The sequence below is a fragment of the Aquarana catesbeiana genome, linkage group LG08 (genome assembly GCF_042186555.1).
Source record: "Aquarana catesbeiana isolate 2022-GZ linkage group LG08, ASM4218655v1, whole genome shotgun sequence".
In the NCBI taxonomy this organism is placed as follows: Eukaryota; Metazoa; Chordata; class Amphibia; order Anura; family Ranidae; genus Aquarana; species Aquarana catesbeiana.
Genome location: NC_133331.1, coordinates 304,123,992 through 304,138,147, shown reverse-complemented (window position 1 = coordinate 304,138,147; position 14,156 = coordinate 304,123,992). Strand labels below are relative to the sequence as shown.

Below are 14,156 nucleotides of genomic sequence, written 5' to 3'. Positions count from 1 at the left end.
AAGAGTCCACCTGTGTGTAATTTAATCTCAGTATAAATACAGCTGTTCTGTGAAGCCCTCAGGAGGTTTGTTAGAGAACCTTAGTGAACAAAGAGCATCATGAAAGCCAGGGGGCACAACCAGACAGGTCAGGGATAAAGTTGTGGAGAAGTATAAAGCAGGGTTAGGTTATAAAAAAAATCTCCCAAGCTTTGAACATCTCACGGAGCTCTGTTCAATCCATCATCGGAAAATGGAAAGAGTATGGCGCAACTGCCAATCTACCAAGACATGGCCGTCCACTTAAACTGACCGGCCGGGCAAGGAGAACATTCATCAGAGAAGCAGCCAAGAGGTCCATGGTAACTCTGGAGGAGCTGCAGAGATCCACAGCTCAGGTGGGAGAATCTGTCCACAGGACAACTATTAGTCGTGTTCTCCACAAATCTGCCCTTTATGGACGAGTGACAAGAAGAAAGCCATGCACATCGTTGTTGCATTCTGCGACTTTTCCCAGTCGGGGGCCACCAGGCTTGTGAATTGCTGAACTTAAAACATTACTACTGCAGATTTACCCCCCTTAATAACCAGGCAATTTTTTGTGATACGGCACTGCATTACTTTAAATGACAATTGCGCAGTCGTGCGATGCTGCACACGAACAAAATTTGCGTCCTTTTTTCCCCACAAATAGAGCTTTCTTTTGTTGGCATTTGATCACCTCTGCGGTTTTTATTTTTTGCGCTATACACAAAAAGAAAAAAAAACAAAAACAAAACAAAAACATTTTTTTTACTTTCTGCTATAAAACATATCCAATAATTAAAAAAAAAAAATCGAATTTCTTCAATTTAGGCCAATATGTATTCGGCTACATATTTTTCGTAAACAAAAATCCCAATAAGCGTAGATTGATTGGTTTGCTGAAGTGGACTGCTATGCACTACCATTGAGCTAAGAAACTCCTCAATGTCGCAGTGTGAACCCACCTCGGAGCGCGGTTGCTGGACACGATCTTTGGTTTTGAAGTTTGTGCACAGGGGTGTCGGAAGGTTCAAAGAAACAAAGAAGATACGCAGTCACACGTGTCGGTTTTAAAAACTTTATTTAGATACAGTTTGTGGAGTGCTATTTGGATTTATTTGTATATAACCGTTCAATGCAAAATGACGTCCCTGTGACTTCAATGCAGGATCAGGGCCGGTGCTACCACTAGGCAAACTAGGCAGCCTCCTAGGGCACCCGGCCACTGGTGTTCCTACTCTCTTCAGCAAGCAACTAAGTCTCAGCATCAGCAGGCAGCCGCTGCTCCGTTCACACATAGTGTCAGAGGCGCAGCAGCGGCGGAGGACTGTGTCGCGAATGAATGGAAGCAAGCAAACATTTATTGATGGGCGCTGGTGAGGCTGCATTTGATGGTCGCTGATGAGTTTGTATTTGATGGACGCTTCATTAAAAAGGTGGGGTATACATAGGCAGGGCAAAGGGGGTGCAGCCAGGGGGGGGCGGCAAAATGAAGTTTTGCCTAGGGTGTCAAAAATCCTTGCACCAGCCCTGTGCAGCATCATGTCTCTGTGACGTCAATGCGCGGCCCCGTCCCATTGACGTCAATGCGCGGCCCCGTCCCATTGACGTCAATGCGCGGCCCCGTCCCATTGACGTCAATGCGCGGCCCCGTCTCATTGACATCAATTGGCGACCACATCAATGCAGGATCACGTCTCTGTGACGTCAATGCGCGACCCCGTCACATTGACGTCAATGTGCGGCCCCGTCTCAATGACGTCAATGCGCGGCCCCGTCTCATTGACGTCAATGCGCGACCACGTCAATGCAGGTTTACGTCTCTGTGACGTCAATGCGCGATCCCATCTCATTGACGTCAATGCGCGACCCCGTCTCATTGACATCAATGCGCGACCACATCAATGCAGGATCACGTCTCTGTGACGTCAATGCGCGACCCCGTCTCATTGACGTCAATGCGCGACCCCGTCTCATTGACGTCAATGCGTGACCCCGTCTCATTGACGTCAATGCGTGACCCCGTCTCATTGACGTCAATGCAGGTTTACGTCTCTGTGACGTCAATGCGCGATCCCGTCTCATTGACATCAATGCGCGACCCCGTCTCATTGACATCATTGCGCGACCACATCAATGCAGGATCACGTCTCTGTGACGTCAATGCGCGATCCCATCTCACTGACGTCAATGCGCGATCCCGTCAATGCAGGATCACGTCCCCTCTGACGTCAATGCAGGATCCCGTCCCCGTGACGTCAATGCAGGATCACGTCCCCTCTGACGTCAATGCAGGATCACGTCCCCGTGAGGTCAATGCAAAAACGCCAGCCATGTTAATTAAATTTAAAAACTTTTATTAAAAAAAACTGTCCATTTCGGTTTCATGCCAAGATCATCCTGAATTTTTCGGATCGGTCCAGAATTTCCATTTTGGTGCACCACCGGTACTTACCGATCTATTGTCAATGCAGTATAACAGATCTGTATGTTAAAATGATAAGTAGCTACCCACCAAAACATTCATTGGTGAAAGACAAACTCTGATTGGCTGCTGTAGGCTTCTGCATTCTGTTAGGTTTGTCAACAGGATCGGCAGGCGTGTGTTTTCTAAGTCTAATCGGATTTTTACCATGTTTAAAAAGTTTCCCGCACTCCGATTATAAAATTATATATATATATATATATATATATATATATATATATAAAAAGGACTTTCAGACCTAGGTCTTCCCCGTTTAATAAATTGTCCTTCCTTAGCCTAACTTTTCCCGCACTTTGAACATGAACACTCACATGTGTGACTTCCTTGATGTGTAACAAGTTTCGCTTCCTCTGTGAATTTTTTTTTTATGCATTCCGAACATGAGAAAGGACCAGAAAATTTCAGATGTCTAAGAAAGAGTACAAAAAAAAGTGTCGTCTGTTCCTTAAGGAGATTACTTTCTGAGTGCAACATTTCCCGCACTCTGAGCATGACAAAATGGTCACTCAGCCATGTGAATTCTCTGGTGTTTACTCAGGTGTTGTTTTATAGTGAAACATTTCCCGCACTCTAAGCATGAGAAAGGGCGCTCGCCCGTGTGAATTCTCTGGTGCACGTTAAGTTTTCCTTTCTCTCTGAAACATTTCCCGCACGCGGAGCATGCATAAGGACGCTCGCCGGTGTGAATTCTCTGGTGCGTGCGGAGGTTGTCTCTCCCACTGAAACTTTTTCCACACTCTGAACATACGAAAGGGCGCTCGCCGGTGTGAATTCTCTGGTGTAAAATAAATTTTTCTTTCCGCACGAAGCGTTTCCCGCACTCCGAACATGCAAAAGGATAATCACCCGCGTGCTTTCTCTGGTGATAAGTAAGACTGATCTTATGACTGAAAGATTTCCCGCACTCTGAACACGAATAAGGACGCTCACCCGTGTGACTTCTCTGGTGGCAAAGAAGTTTGACTTTCCGAGAGAAACATTTGCCGCACTCGGAACATGGGAAAGGACGCTCTCTAGTGTGAACTATCAGATGTTTATGGAGGTCTCCTTTAAAGGTGAAACACTTCCCGCACTCTGAACATGAGAAAGGACGCTCGCCGGTGTGAATTAACAGATGTTTACGGAGGTCCCCTTTATAGATGAAACATTTCCCACACTCTGAACATGAGAAAGGACGCTCTCCAGTGTGGACTATCAGATGTCTATGGAGCCCTGCTTTACTGGTGAAACATTTCCCGCACTCTGCACAGGAGAAAGGACGTTCTGCGGTGTGAAGTGTTTGTTGTGTCAGAAGGTCTGCTTTCTGAGTAATACATTTCTTGGGACGAGACGTAGATGTTGATCGATCTGCACTGTGAGAACTTGGATAGAGATCTGAAGTCATAGTATGGGATTTATGAGAAGATCCCTCAGGTTTACGGGGAACCCCTGATCTGTGATGTATATTTTGAGGAATGCGATTCACTCCTGGAGAATATTGTGAGATGCCTTTGTCTTCTGCATTATATTCCTGAGATAAAATATGATGTCCCTTTGACGTACTTCGGACATAGTGTCCATCTGTGGAGAGAAAATGATTTATTGCATGTATTCGGTATTTTTCTTAGATGTTCTAGTCTACCAGTCACAACACTTCACATCCAAATATTAGTAACAAGCAGAAGTATAAAATAAACCCAAAACAAACGTAGCACATGGTGTAACCGTGTTTATGCATTATTGATATTGTTATATTGAGGAATGGAGATGGACCTTTCATATGGTGTACAGTATCTCCTCCTCATTTGTTGGGAACATGACATTATATTGAGGAATGGAGATGGACCTTTCATATGGTGTACAGTATCTCCTCCTCATTTGTTGGGAACATGACATTATATTGAGGAATGGAGATGGATCTTTCATATGGTGTACAGTATCTCCTCCTCATTTGTTGGGAACATGACGTTATATTGAGGAACGGAGATGGACCTTTCATATGGTGTACAGTATCTCCTCCTCATTTGTTGGGAACATGAGGTTATATTGAGGAACGGAGATGGACCTTTCATATGGTGTACAGTATCTCCATCTCATTTGTTGGGAACATGACGTTATATTGAGGAATGGAGATGGACCTTTCATATGGTGTACAGTATCTCCTCCTCATTTGTTGGGAACATGACGTTATATTGAGGAATGGAGATGGACCTTTCATATGGTGTACAGTATCTCCTCCTCATTTGTTGGGAACATGACATTATATTGAGGAATGGAGATGGACCTTTCATATGGTGTACAGTATCTCCTCCTCATTTGTTGGGAACATGACATTATATTGAGGAATGGAGATGGACCTTTCATATGATGTACAGTATCTCCTCCTCATTTGTTGGGAACATGACGTTATATTGAGGGATGGAGATGGACCTTTCATATGGTGTACAGTATCTCCTCCTCATTTGTTGGGAACATGACGTTATATTGAGGAATGGAGATGGACCTTTCATATGGTGTACAGTATCTCCTCATTTGTTGGGAACATGACATTATATTGAGGAATGGAGATGGATCTTTCATATGGTGTACAGTATCTCCTCCTCATTTGTTGGGAACATGACATTATATTGAGGAATGGAGATGGACCTTTCATATGGTGTACAGTATCTCCTCCTCATTTGTTGGGAACATGACATTATATTGAGGAATGGAGATGGACCTTTCATATGGTGTACAGTATCTCCTCCTCATTTGTTGGGAATATGACATTATATTGAGGAATGGGGATGGACCTTTCATATGGTGTACAGTATCTCCTCCTCATTTGTTGGGCACATGACATTATATTGAGGAATGGAGATGGACCTTTCATATGGTGTACAGTATCTCCTCCTCATTTGTTGGGAACATGACATTATATTGAGGAATGGAGATGGACCTTTCATATGGTGTACAGTATCTCCTCCTCATTTGTTGGGAACATGACGTTATATTGAGGAACGGAGATGGACCTTTCGTATGGTGTACAGTATCTCCTCCTCATTTGTTGGGAACATGACATTATATTGAGGAATGGAGATGGACCTTTCATATGATGTACAGTATCTCCTCCTCATTTGTTGGGAACATGACGTTATATTGAGGGATGGAGATGGACCTTTCATATGGTGTACAGTATCTCCTCCTCATTTGTTGGGAACATGACATTATATTGAGGAATGGAGATGGACCTTTCATATGATGTACAGTATCTCCTCCTCATTTGTTGGGAACATGACGTTATATTGAGGGATGGAGATGGACCTTTCATATGGTGTACAGTATCTCCTCCTCATTTGTTGGGAACATGACGTTATATTGAGGAATGGAGATGGACCTTTCATATGGTGTACAGTATCTCCTCATTTGTTGGGAACATGACATTATATTGAGGAATGGAGATGGACCTTTCATATGATGTACAGTATCTCCTCCTCATTTGTTGGGAACATGACGTTATATTGAGGGATGGAGATGGACCTTTCATATGGTGTACAGTATCTCCTCCTCATTTGTTGGGAACATGACGTTATATTGAGGAATGGAGATGGACCTTTCATATGGTGTACAGTATCTCCTCCTCATTTGTTGGGAACATGACGTTATATTGAGGGATAGAGATGGACCTTTCATATGGTGTACAATAACTCCTCATTTTTTGGGAACATTGGGTAGTGTGGAAAATCGGATTGCCTTCTCCTGATGAAGACTAGATATGATGCTTTCATATATAGGGAGGTGGGGGTAGGTAAATCAATGATATTCTTACTGTTAGTGGTTAAGGATCAACTGCTGCTTTGAATTTTCTTTTTCTTTTGGAGGAGTTTGACAGACATATACCCTTTCTCAACCGATGTAGCAATACATACTCAATACAGAAGTAAAATGAATATATAAATGGTTTCTGCATATAATATTTATCACTTACGTATGCCAATGTAAAGGGAAGATTCCTCCTGTTTACATTCCATAATCATCTCCCCCTCCTCCACAGACTGCTGATCTCCACTCACGAGCGTCTCTTCTTCTTCCTCTTTAACCACAAGTTTGAGGTCTTTTAGCGCTTCACACTGAACCGCAAAGATGATGGAATACATTTGTAAAAAAAAAACTCAAGAAGCTACATAGTAGAATGTCATCTTAAAGCTTGGAATACAGTACATTGTTAGGTCTACATGCTCAGTCCCACCTACCTGATGATGGTGAGGGATGGTGTGACCTTCCTGTGTGGAATCCCGGGAATACAGAGGACGGGGACATCTCTCTGGTGGGTTCCCATTACTGGATCCATCTGTAGGAAACACACACACTGACTGAATACATTGTTTCTATGTGTTTATCAGATGATGGGGTATCTAGGTGGACCCTCCGTACTGCTCTCTACTTTACAATAAAGTCTCCTCTTACCCGGTGATGTGAGGGGCGGCTGATTCTCCATCATGACGTCCTTGTAGAGATCCTTGTGTCCTTCTAAGTGCAAGATTGGCAATATACTCTCTAAAAACAAAAAGCCGTGTCGCGATAAAAAAAATGGTCCAGGTTGTGATTTGGTTCTGCGAGAAAAGAACACCTCAATTTAAGATGCGACAACTATATACTATAAAATATATATATTATTATAAAAATTAAGAAAGAAAAATGTGTATATAAATATTCCCCAGTGAGCTCCTTATCTAAAAGTGATGACACTGTTTGACACAGAGATGAATAAATGGTTCTATATTTAGGATGTATCCGGTCTATAAACCAGAGGCTCTGGATGGACAGTTGGATAAATGGCTCTATATTTAGGATGTATCCGGTCTATAAACCAGAGGCTCTGGATGGACAGTTGGATAAATGGTTCTATATTTAGGATGTATCTGGTCTATAAACCAGAGGGCCTGGATGGACAGTTGGATAAATGGTTCTATATTTAGGATGTATCTGGTCTATAAACCAGAGGCTCTGGATGGACAGTTGGATAAATGGCTCTATATTTAGGATGTATCCGGTCTATAAACCAGAGGCTCTGGATGGACAGTTGGATAAATGGCTCTATATTTAGGATGTATCCGGTCTATAAACCAGAGGCTCTGGATGGACAGTTGGATAAATGGTTCTATATTTAGGATGTATCTGGTCTATAAACCAGAGGCTCTGGATGGACAGTTGGATAAATGGCTCTATATTTAGGATGTATCCGGTCTATAAACCAGAGGCTCTGGATGGACAGTTGGATAAATGGTTCTATATTTAGGATGTATCCGGTCTATAAACCAGAGGCTCTGGATGGACAGTTGGATAAATGGCTCTATATTTAGGATGTATCTGGTCTAAAAACCAGAGGCTCTGGATGGACAGTTGGATAAATGGCTCTATAATTAGGATGTATTACCTCCTCTTGTGCCAGTTTCAGCAATGTCTCCTCTCTACTTCCTTGCATCTCACCTCTCACCCAGAAGTTCTTCTGTATCCATTACATCACTTCCTGTTTGTACCATAGATTACATCCTGTCTGAACATGAGATCACTTCCTGTCCCTGTTGTCACCAGACAACAAGTTTGATACCATCTAGTGGTGAATGTTAAAGCTGCAGCTGATGTTATTTTTTTGTGGTGCCTTCTTTCACGTAGGCATCCAGGTGCCCGAGTTGCCTTGGCTCTCTTTCTTCTGTACAATTCCCATGGTCATGGTGGAAGATGAAGGAATTCCAGATCTGATCCCAAAGAGTATGGGAGAGATTCATAAATTCAACTGCGGCAATGTCCTTCGAGCATTCTTTGACCCTAGAAGTTAATAAAGGTTCTAGGTTTTCTACAAGATAGGTCTGGAAGAAGGCCTGAAAGGCAATTCATTAACCACTTGAGCTCGGGAAGGTTTTACCCCCCTTCATGACTAGAGCATTTTTTTGCTATTTAGCACTGGGCTACTTTAACTGGTAATTGGCGGTCATGCAATGCTGTACACAAATGAAATTTATATACAATATTTCACAAAAGTAAGTACACCCCTCACATTTTTGTAAATATTTTCTTCTATTTTTTCTTGTGACAACACTGAAGAAATGACACTTGTCTACAATGTAAAGTAGTGAGTGTACAGCTTGTATAACAGTGTAAATTTGCTGTCCCCTCAAAATAACTCAACACACAGCCTTTAATGTCTAAACCGCTGGCAACAAAAGTGAGTACACCCCTAAGTGAAAATGTCTAAATTGGACCCAAAGTGTCAATATTTTGTGTGGCCACCATTATTTTCCAGCACTGCCTTAACCCTCTTGGGCATGGAGGTCACCAGAGCTTCACAGGTTACCACTGGAGTCCTCTTCCACTCCTCCATGACGACATCACAGATCTGGTGGATGTTAGAGACCTTATGCTCCTCCACCTTCCGTTTGAGGATGTCCCACAGATGCTCAATAGGGTTTAGGTCTGGAGACATGCTTGGCCAGTCCATCACCTTTACCCTCAGCTTCTTTAGCAAGGCAATGGTGGTCTTGGAGGTGTGTTTGGGGTGGTTATCATGTTGGAATACTGCCCTACGGCCCAGTCTCTGAAGGGAGGGGATCATGCTCTGCTTCAGTATGTCTCAGTACATGTTGGCATTCATGGTTCCCTCAATGATCTGTAGCTCCCCAGTGCCGGCAGCATTCATACAGCCCCAGACCATGACACTCCCACCACCATGCTTGACTGTAGGCAAGACACACTTGTCTTTGTTCTCCTCACCTGGTTGCCGCCACACACGCTTGTCACCATCTGAACCAAATAAGTTTATCTTGGTCTCATCAGACCACAGGACAAGGTTCCAGTAATCCATGTCCTTAATCTGCTTGTCAAAATTGTTTGTGGGCTTTCTTGTGCATCCTCTTTAGAAGAGGCTTCCTTCTGGGACGACAGCCATGCAGACAGATTGGATGCAGTGTGCGGCGTATGGTCTGAGCACTGACAGCCTGACCCCCCCACCCCTACAACCTCTGCAGCAATGCTGGCAGCACTCATACGTCTATTTCCCAAAGACAACCTCTGGATATGACGCTGAGCACGTGACCTCAACTTCTTTGGTAGACCATGGCAAAGCCTGTTCTGAGTGGATCTGTAAGGGCTTACCTAGGTTGGAGTCCATGGCGCAGAGATGTACGCTCACCCTTGCAAATACACACAGCCCACGGTAACAAAGAGATAAGCTACCTGGGCTGTGAATCTGTGCACGGGGGGCTAGACAGGAATAGCCAAGGGATAATCAAGTTAAATCCGCAGTCAGGGACTTCAGAAGTCAGGATAACGATAAACAAAGCCAGGGTCAGTCTTGGAACACATAAGAAAGACAATGAACCTAGAAAAGCCCTCAGAGTGAGGCAGTGTTTTATACCCAGCTGATTAGGTAACCTGCCTCAGCTGATCCTGGAGTGACAGGTACTGATTGCAAGGAAAGATTCAGAGAAAAGCCCTCAGTACTCCCTACTTTTCCTCTGCCTCCTCAGCTACCGAGCCGGGTGCTCATTACTGCTCTGGGTATTCAGCATTTGGTAGTCTGATCCAGCCTCTGGTGAGTATAGGGCCATGCGTTTTGGACCCTCTTGATTGTCACGATACCATCTCTGTGTTGATACTTATTTGGTTTATTATACCCCCTACAGATGTACTACCCACGCATCTACCCCTGACGAAGCGAGCATGGTCTTGCGAAACGCGTTGGGATTACTTTTCATGCCTGCGTACTTTGCAATTTACATTTTATACTATGATACGTGTATTGACATTTTTTTTACTGTATGTATCATTTCAGTGGCTTGGCTATGATTCATGTTTGTTTATGTTTGCATGACAATTTTAACCACTTTGGCCCCGGGAAGATTTGACCCCCTTCCTGACCAGAGCCCTTTTTGCGGTTCGGCACTGCGTCACTTTAACTGACAATTGCGTGGTTGTGCGACGTTGCACCCAAAATTGAGGTCCTTTTTTCCCTACAAATAGAGCTTTCTTTTGGTGGTATTTGATCACCTCTGCGGTTTTTATTTTTTGCGCTATAAACAAAAAAAGAGCAACAATTTTGAAAAAAATGCATTATTTTTTACTTTTTGCTATAATATTTTTTTCAAAAAACTATTTTCTCAGTTTAGGCCGATATATATTCTTCTACATATTTTTGGTAAAAAAAAAAAAATCGCAATAAGCGTATATTGATTGGTTTTCGCAAAAGTTATAGCGTCTACAAAATAGGGGATAGATTTAGAGCATTTTTATTATTATTTTTTTTTTTTACTAGTAATGGAGGCGATCTGCGATTTTTATCGTGACTGCGACATTATGGCGGACGCGTCGGACAATTTGGACACATTTTTGGGACCATTGGCATTAATACAGCGATCAGTGCGAATAAAAATGCACTGATTACTGTAAAAATGTCACTGGCAGGGAAAGGGTTAACACTAGGGGGCGATCAAGGGGTTAAATGTGTTCTCTAATGTGTGTTCTAACTGAAGGGGGGAGGGGACTGACTAGGGGAGATGACAGATCGCTGTTCATACTCTGTATGAACAGACGATCTGTCACATCTCCCCTCAGAGAACCGGGAGCTCTGTGTGCAAACTCGCCGTGTTCCGAGCGATCGCGGGAGCCCGGCGGTCATCGAGATCCGCCGGGCACTCACACCGGCTCCGGGGGGTGAGCGTCGGGCCTAGTGGCCGCCTTTGGAGCCGACGTAACATGACGGCGATTCGCCTGCCGTGCCATTCTGCCGCAGTAGAACTGCGGCGGCTGGTCAGCAAGCGGTTAATAAATTTAAAGTCCCGGGGGGGGGGGGGGGGGGGCGATTTCCTATATTTTGTTACCTTTATCAACCTCAAACATATCGATCCAGCTGTTCTTAGGGATCACGAAAGGGAAATTGGACCCGTCAAGAACCATTACTTCTAGGCTAGTGAAGCGCATTGAGAAATCACAAATAATAAGGGAGCTTCATGAACCAGAGGAGGTACGGGCACACTCAACTAGAGAGATAGGCGTCATGGGCAGCATTCTCCAGGTGTTCGGTCTGGACCACCTGCAAAGCCGTTACCTGGCCTTCAAGGAGCGCCTTGATCAACAACGTCCTTATTGATCCAGCTGTTCTTACTACAGTTGATTTTGGGAGTGTCACGGATTGAGAACCCCCTTCCACAGTGGCTAAATGGTTAGCAATTCCTCCTGGAAGTCCGAGGGGGCCCATTGTTCGAATCCCAACCATGACTCTACCTGGCTGGAATTTTCATGTTCTTCTAGTGCCTGTGTGGGCTTCCCCTGGGTACTCCGGTTTCCTCTCACACTCCAAAGACATGCTGGTAGGTTAATTGGCTGCTGTATAAACTGGCCCTAGTACAGGGATCCTCAAACTACGGCCCTCCAGCTGTTGCAGAACTACACGTCCCATGAGGCATTGTAAAGCTCGGACATTCACAGACATGACTAGGCATGGTGGAGTTCCTGAACAACTGGAGGGCCGTAGTTTGAAGACCCCTGCCCTAGTATTAATGTGAGTTAAGGACCTTAGACTGTAAGCTCCTTGGGGGCAGGGACTGATGTGAATGTACAATATATATATATATAAAGTGCTGCGTAAATTGACGGCGCTATACAAGTACCTGTAATAAAATAAAATACCTGGTCCTTGCCTCCTGCTTGAGCACCAGCATCCTGTTGCCAGGCAGCCAAGCACCTGCCAGTCCTCTACCAGCCAGCTCTGGCCCTGCTGCATCTGTCTTCTGGTTCGTCCTGGTGGAGCATTGGCTACCTACCTTCACAGGACTTACTCAGGCACTCATACCTCACAGTGCTCTCGCAGCCACCGTCTCACTCCCAGTGGTTCCCGAGTCGGAGCTGTAAGGGAGGCCTTCCTCTTCAAGTCAGGCTTTAGAACCAGGTACGTGACAGATTGACAAGCTCCGATTGGCTGCTGTAGGTATCTACATTTTGTACATTGAACATTTGCGCACAGGGCACCCAGTACACATTTTGGAGCCGTTTACACAGCTATAGGCCAGGGCCCCCTGGGCCTGACCACCAACATTTCCAAGGGCCCACCCACTGGCCATCCCACAGAGTCCCATACTATGTCCTCCTCCTCCAGTCCCATCTCATGTCCTCCTCTTCTAGTCTCATCTCCCCATCCCATGCCCTATTCCTTCTCCAATCCTATATGTCCTCTTCCTCCTCCAGTCCCATTTCCTCCATGCCATATCCTCCTCTTGTCCCATCTCCTCCATCCCATGTCCTCCTCCTCCACCAGTCACATCTCCTCCATCCCATGTCCTCCTCCTCCAGTCCCATGTTCTCCTCCCCCATCCCATGACCTCCTCCTCCTCCTCCAGTCCCATCTCCTCCATCACATGGCCTCCTCCTCCTCCAGAGTCCCATGCTCTCTTCCTCTAGTCCCATCTCCTCCATCCCATGTCCTCCTCCTCCAGTCCCATGTTCTCCTCCCCCATCCCATGACCTCCTTCTCCTCCATCCCATGTCCTTCTCCTCCTTCATTCCATGTTCTCCTCCTCCTCCAGTCACATCTCCTCCATCCCATGTCCTCCTCCTCCAGTCCCATGTTCTCCTCCCTCATCCCATGACCTCCTTCTCCTCCATCCCATGTCCTTCTCCTCTTTCATTCCATGTTCTCCTCCTCCTCCAGTCCCATCTCCTCCATCCCATGTCCTCCATCACGTCCTCCTCCATCCCATGTCCTCTTCCCTCTCCTCCAGTCCCATCTACTCCATCCCATGTCATGTTCTCCTCCTCCTCCATCCCATGTCCTCCTCCTCCGGTCCCATCTCCTCCATCCCATGTACTCCTCCTCCATCCCATGTCCTCCTTCTCCTCCATCCCATGTCCTTCTCCTCCTTCATTCCATGTCCTCCTCCACCAGTCCCATCTCCTCCATCATGTCCTCCTCCATCCCATGTCCTCTTCCCTCTCCTCCAGTCCCATCTACTCCATCCCATGTCATGTTCTCCTCCTCCTCCATCCCATGTCCTCCTCCTCCATCACATGGCCTCCTCCTCCAGAGTCCCAGGCCCTCTTCCTCTAGTCCCATCTCCTCCATCCCATGACCTCCTTCTCCTCCATCCCATGTCCTTCTCCTCCTTCTTTCCATGTTCTCCTCCTCCAGTCCCATCCCCTCCATCCCGTGTCCTCCATCACGTCCTCCTCCATCCCATGTCCTCTTCCCTCTCCTCCAGTCCCATCTACTCCATCCCATGTCATGTTCTCCTCCTCCTCCATCCCATGTCCTCCTCCTCCAGTCCCATCTCCTCCATCCCATGTACTCCTCCTCCATCCCATGTCCTCCTTCTCCTCCATCTCATGTACTCCTCCTCCATCCCATGTCCTCCTTCTCCTCCATCCCATGCCCCCCTGTTCTTGCACTTGGAATACATTATAAAAAAAATTAGAGAACTACTGGGGGGGAGGGGGGACGCCAAGCTCACGTCTCACAGGCGTCGCCTATTGGATGCCTCGGGATGCGCTCCTGCTGCGATTTGCGGGGATGAGTAGCTACCATGACAGTCAATCATCCAGCCTTCAGGCAGCAGATAAAAATACCTCCGGGGGCCCCGAGCCCCTCAGGATGCCCTGGCCCCTTGGGGCGCCCCGGCCCCCCCCTACACATGTGTGGGCTGCCCCCCCCTCCCAATGGCGG

General features: G+C 45.9%; 2 protein-coding genes across 2 annotated transcripts in view; both read right to left on the bottom strand.

Moving 5' to 3' along the window:
• Positions 1-14,156, bottom strand: part of LOC141106882 (uncharacterized) — a 159,625-nt gene that overhangs the window by 24,601 nt on the left and 120,868 nt on the right. The gene's annotated exons all lie outside the window — the stretch shown is intronic.
• LOC141105136 (uncharacterized) lies at positions 2,349-8,039 on the bottom strand. Its single transcript, XM_073595012.1, has 5 exons — positions 7,884-8,039; positions 6,914-7,059; positions 6,700-6,797; positions 6,435-6,576; positions 2,349-4,048 (listed from the first exon to the last, which is right to left on the bottom strand). Exons 2-5 carry the CDS (start codon positions 6,945-6,947, stop codon positions 2,991-2,993), a joined length of 1,332 nt encoding a protein of 443 aa, XP_073451113.1. The 5' UTR covers positions 6,948-7,059; positions 7,884-8,039; the 3' UTR covers positions 2,349-2,990.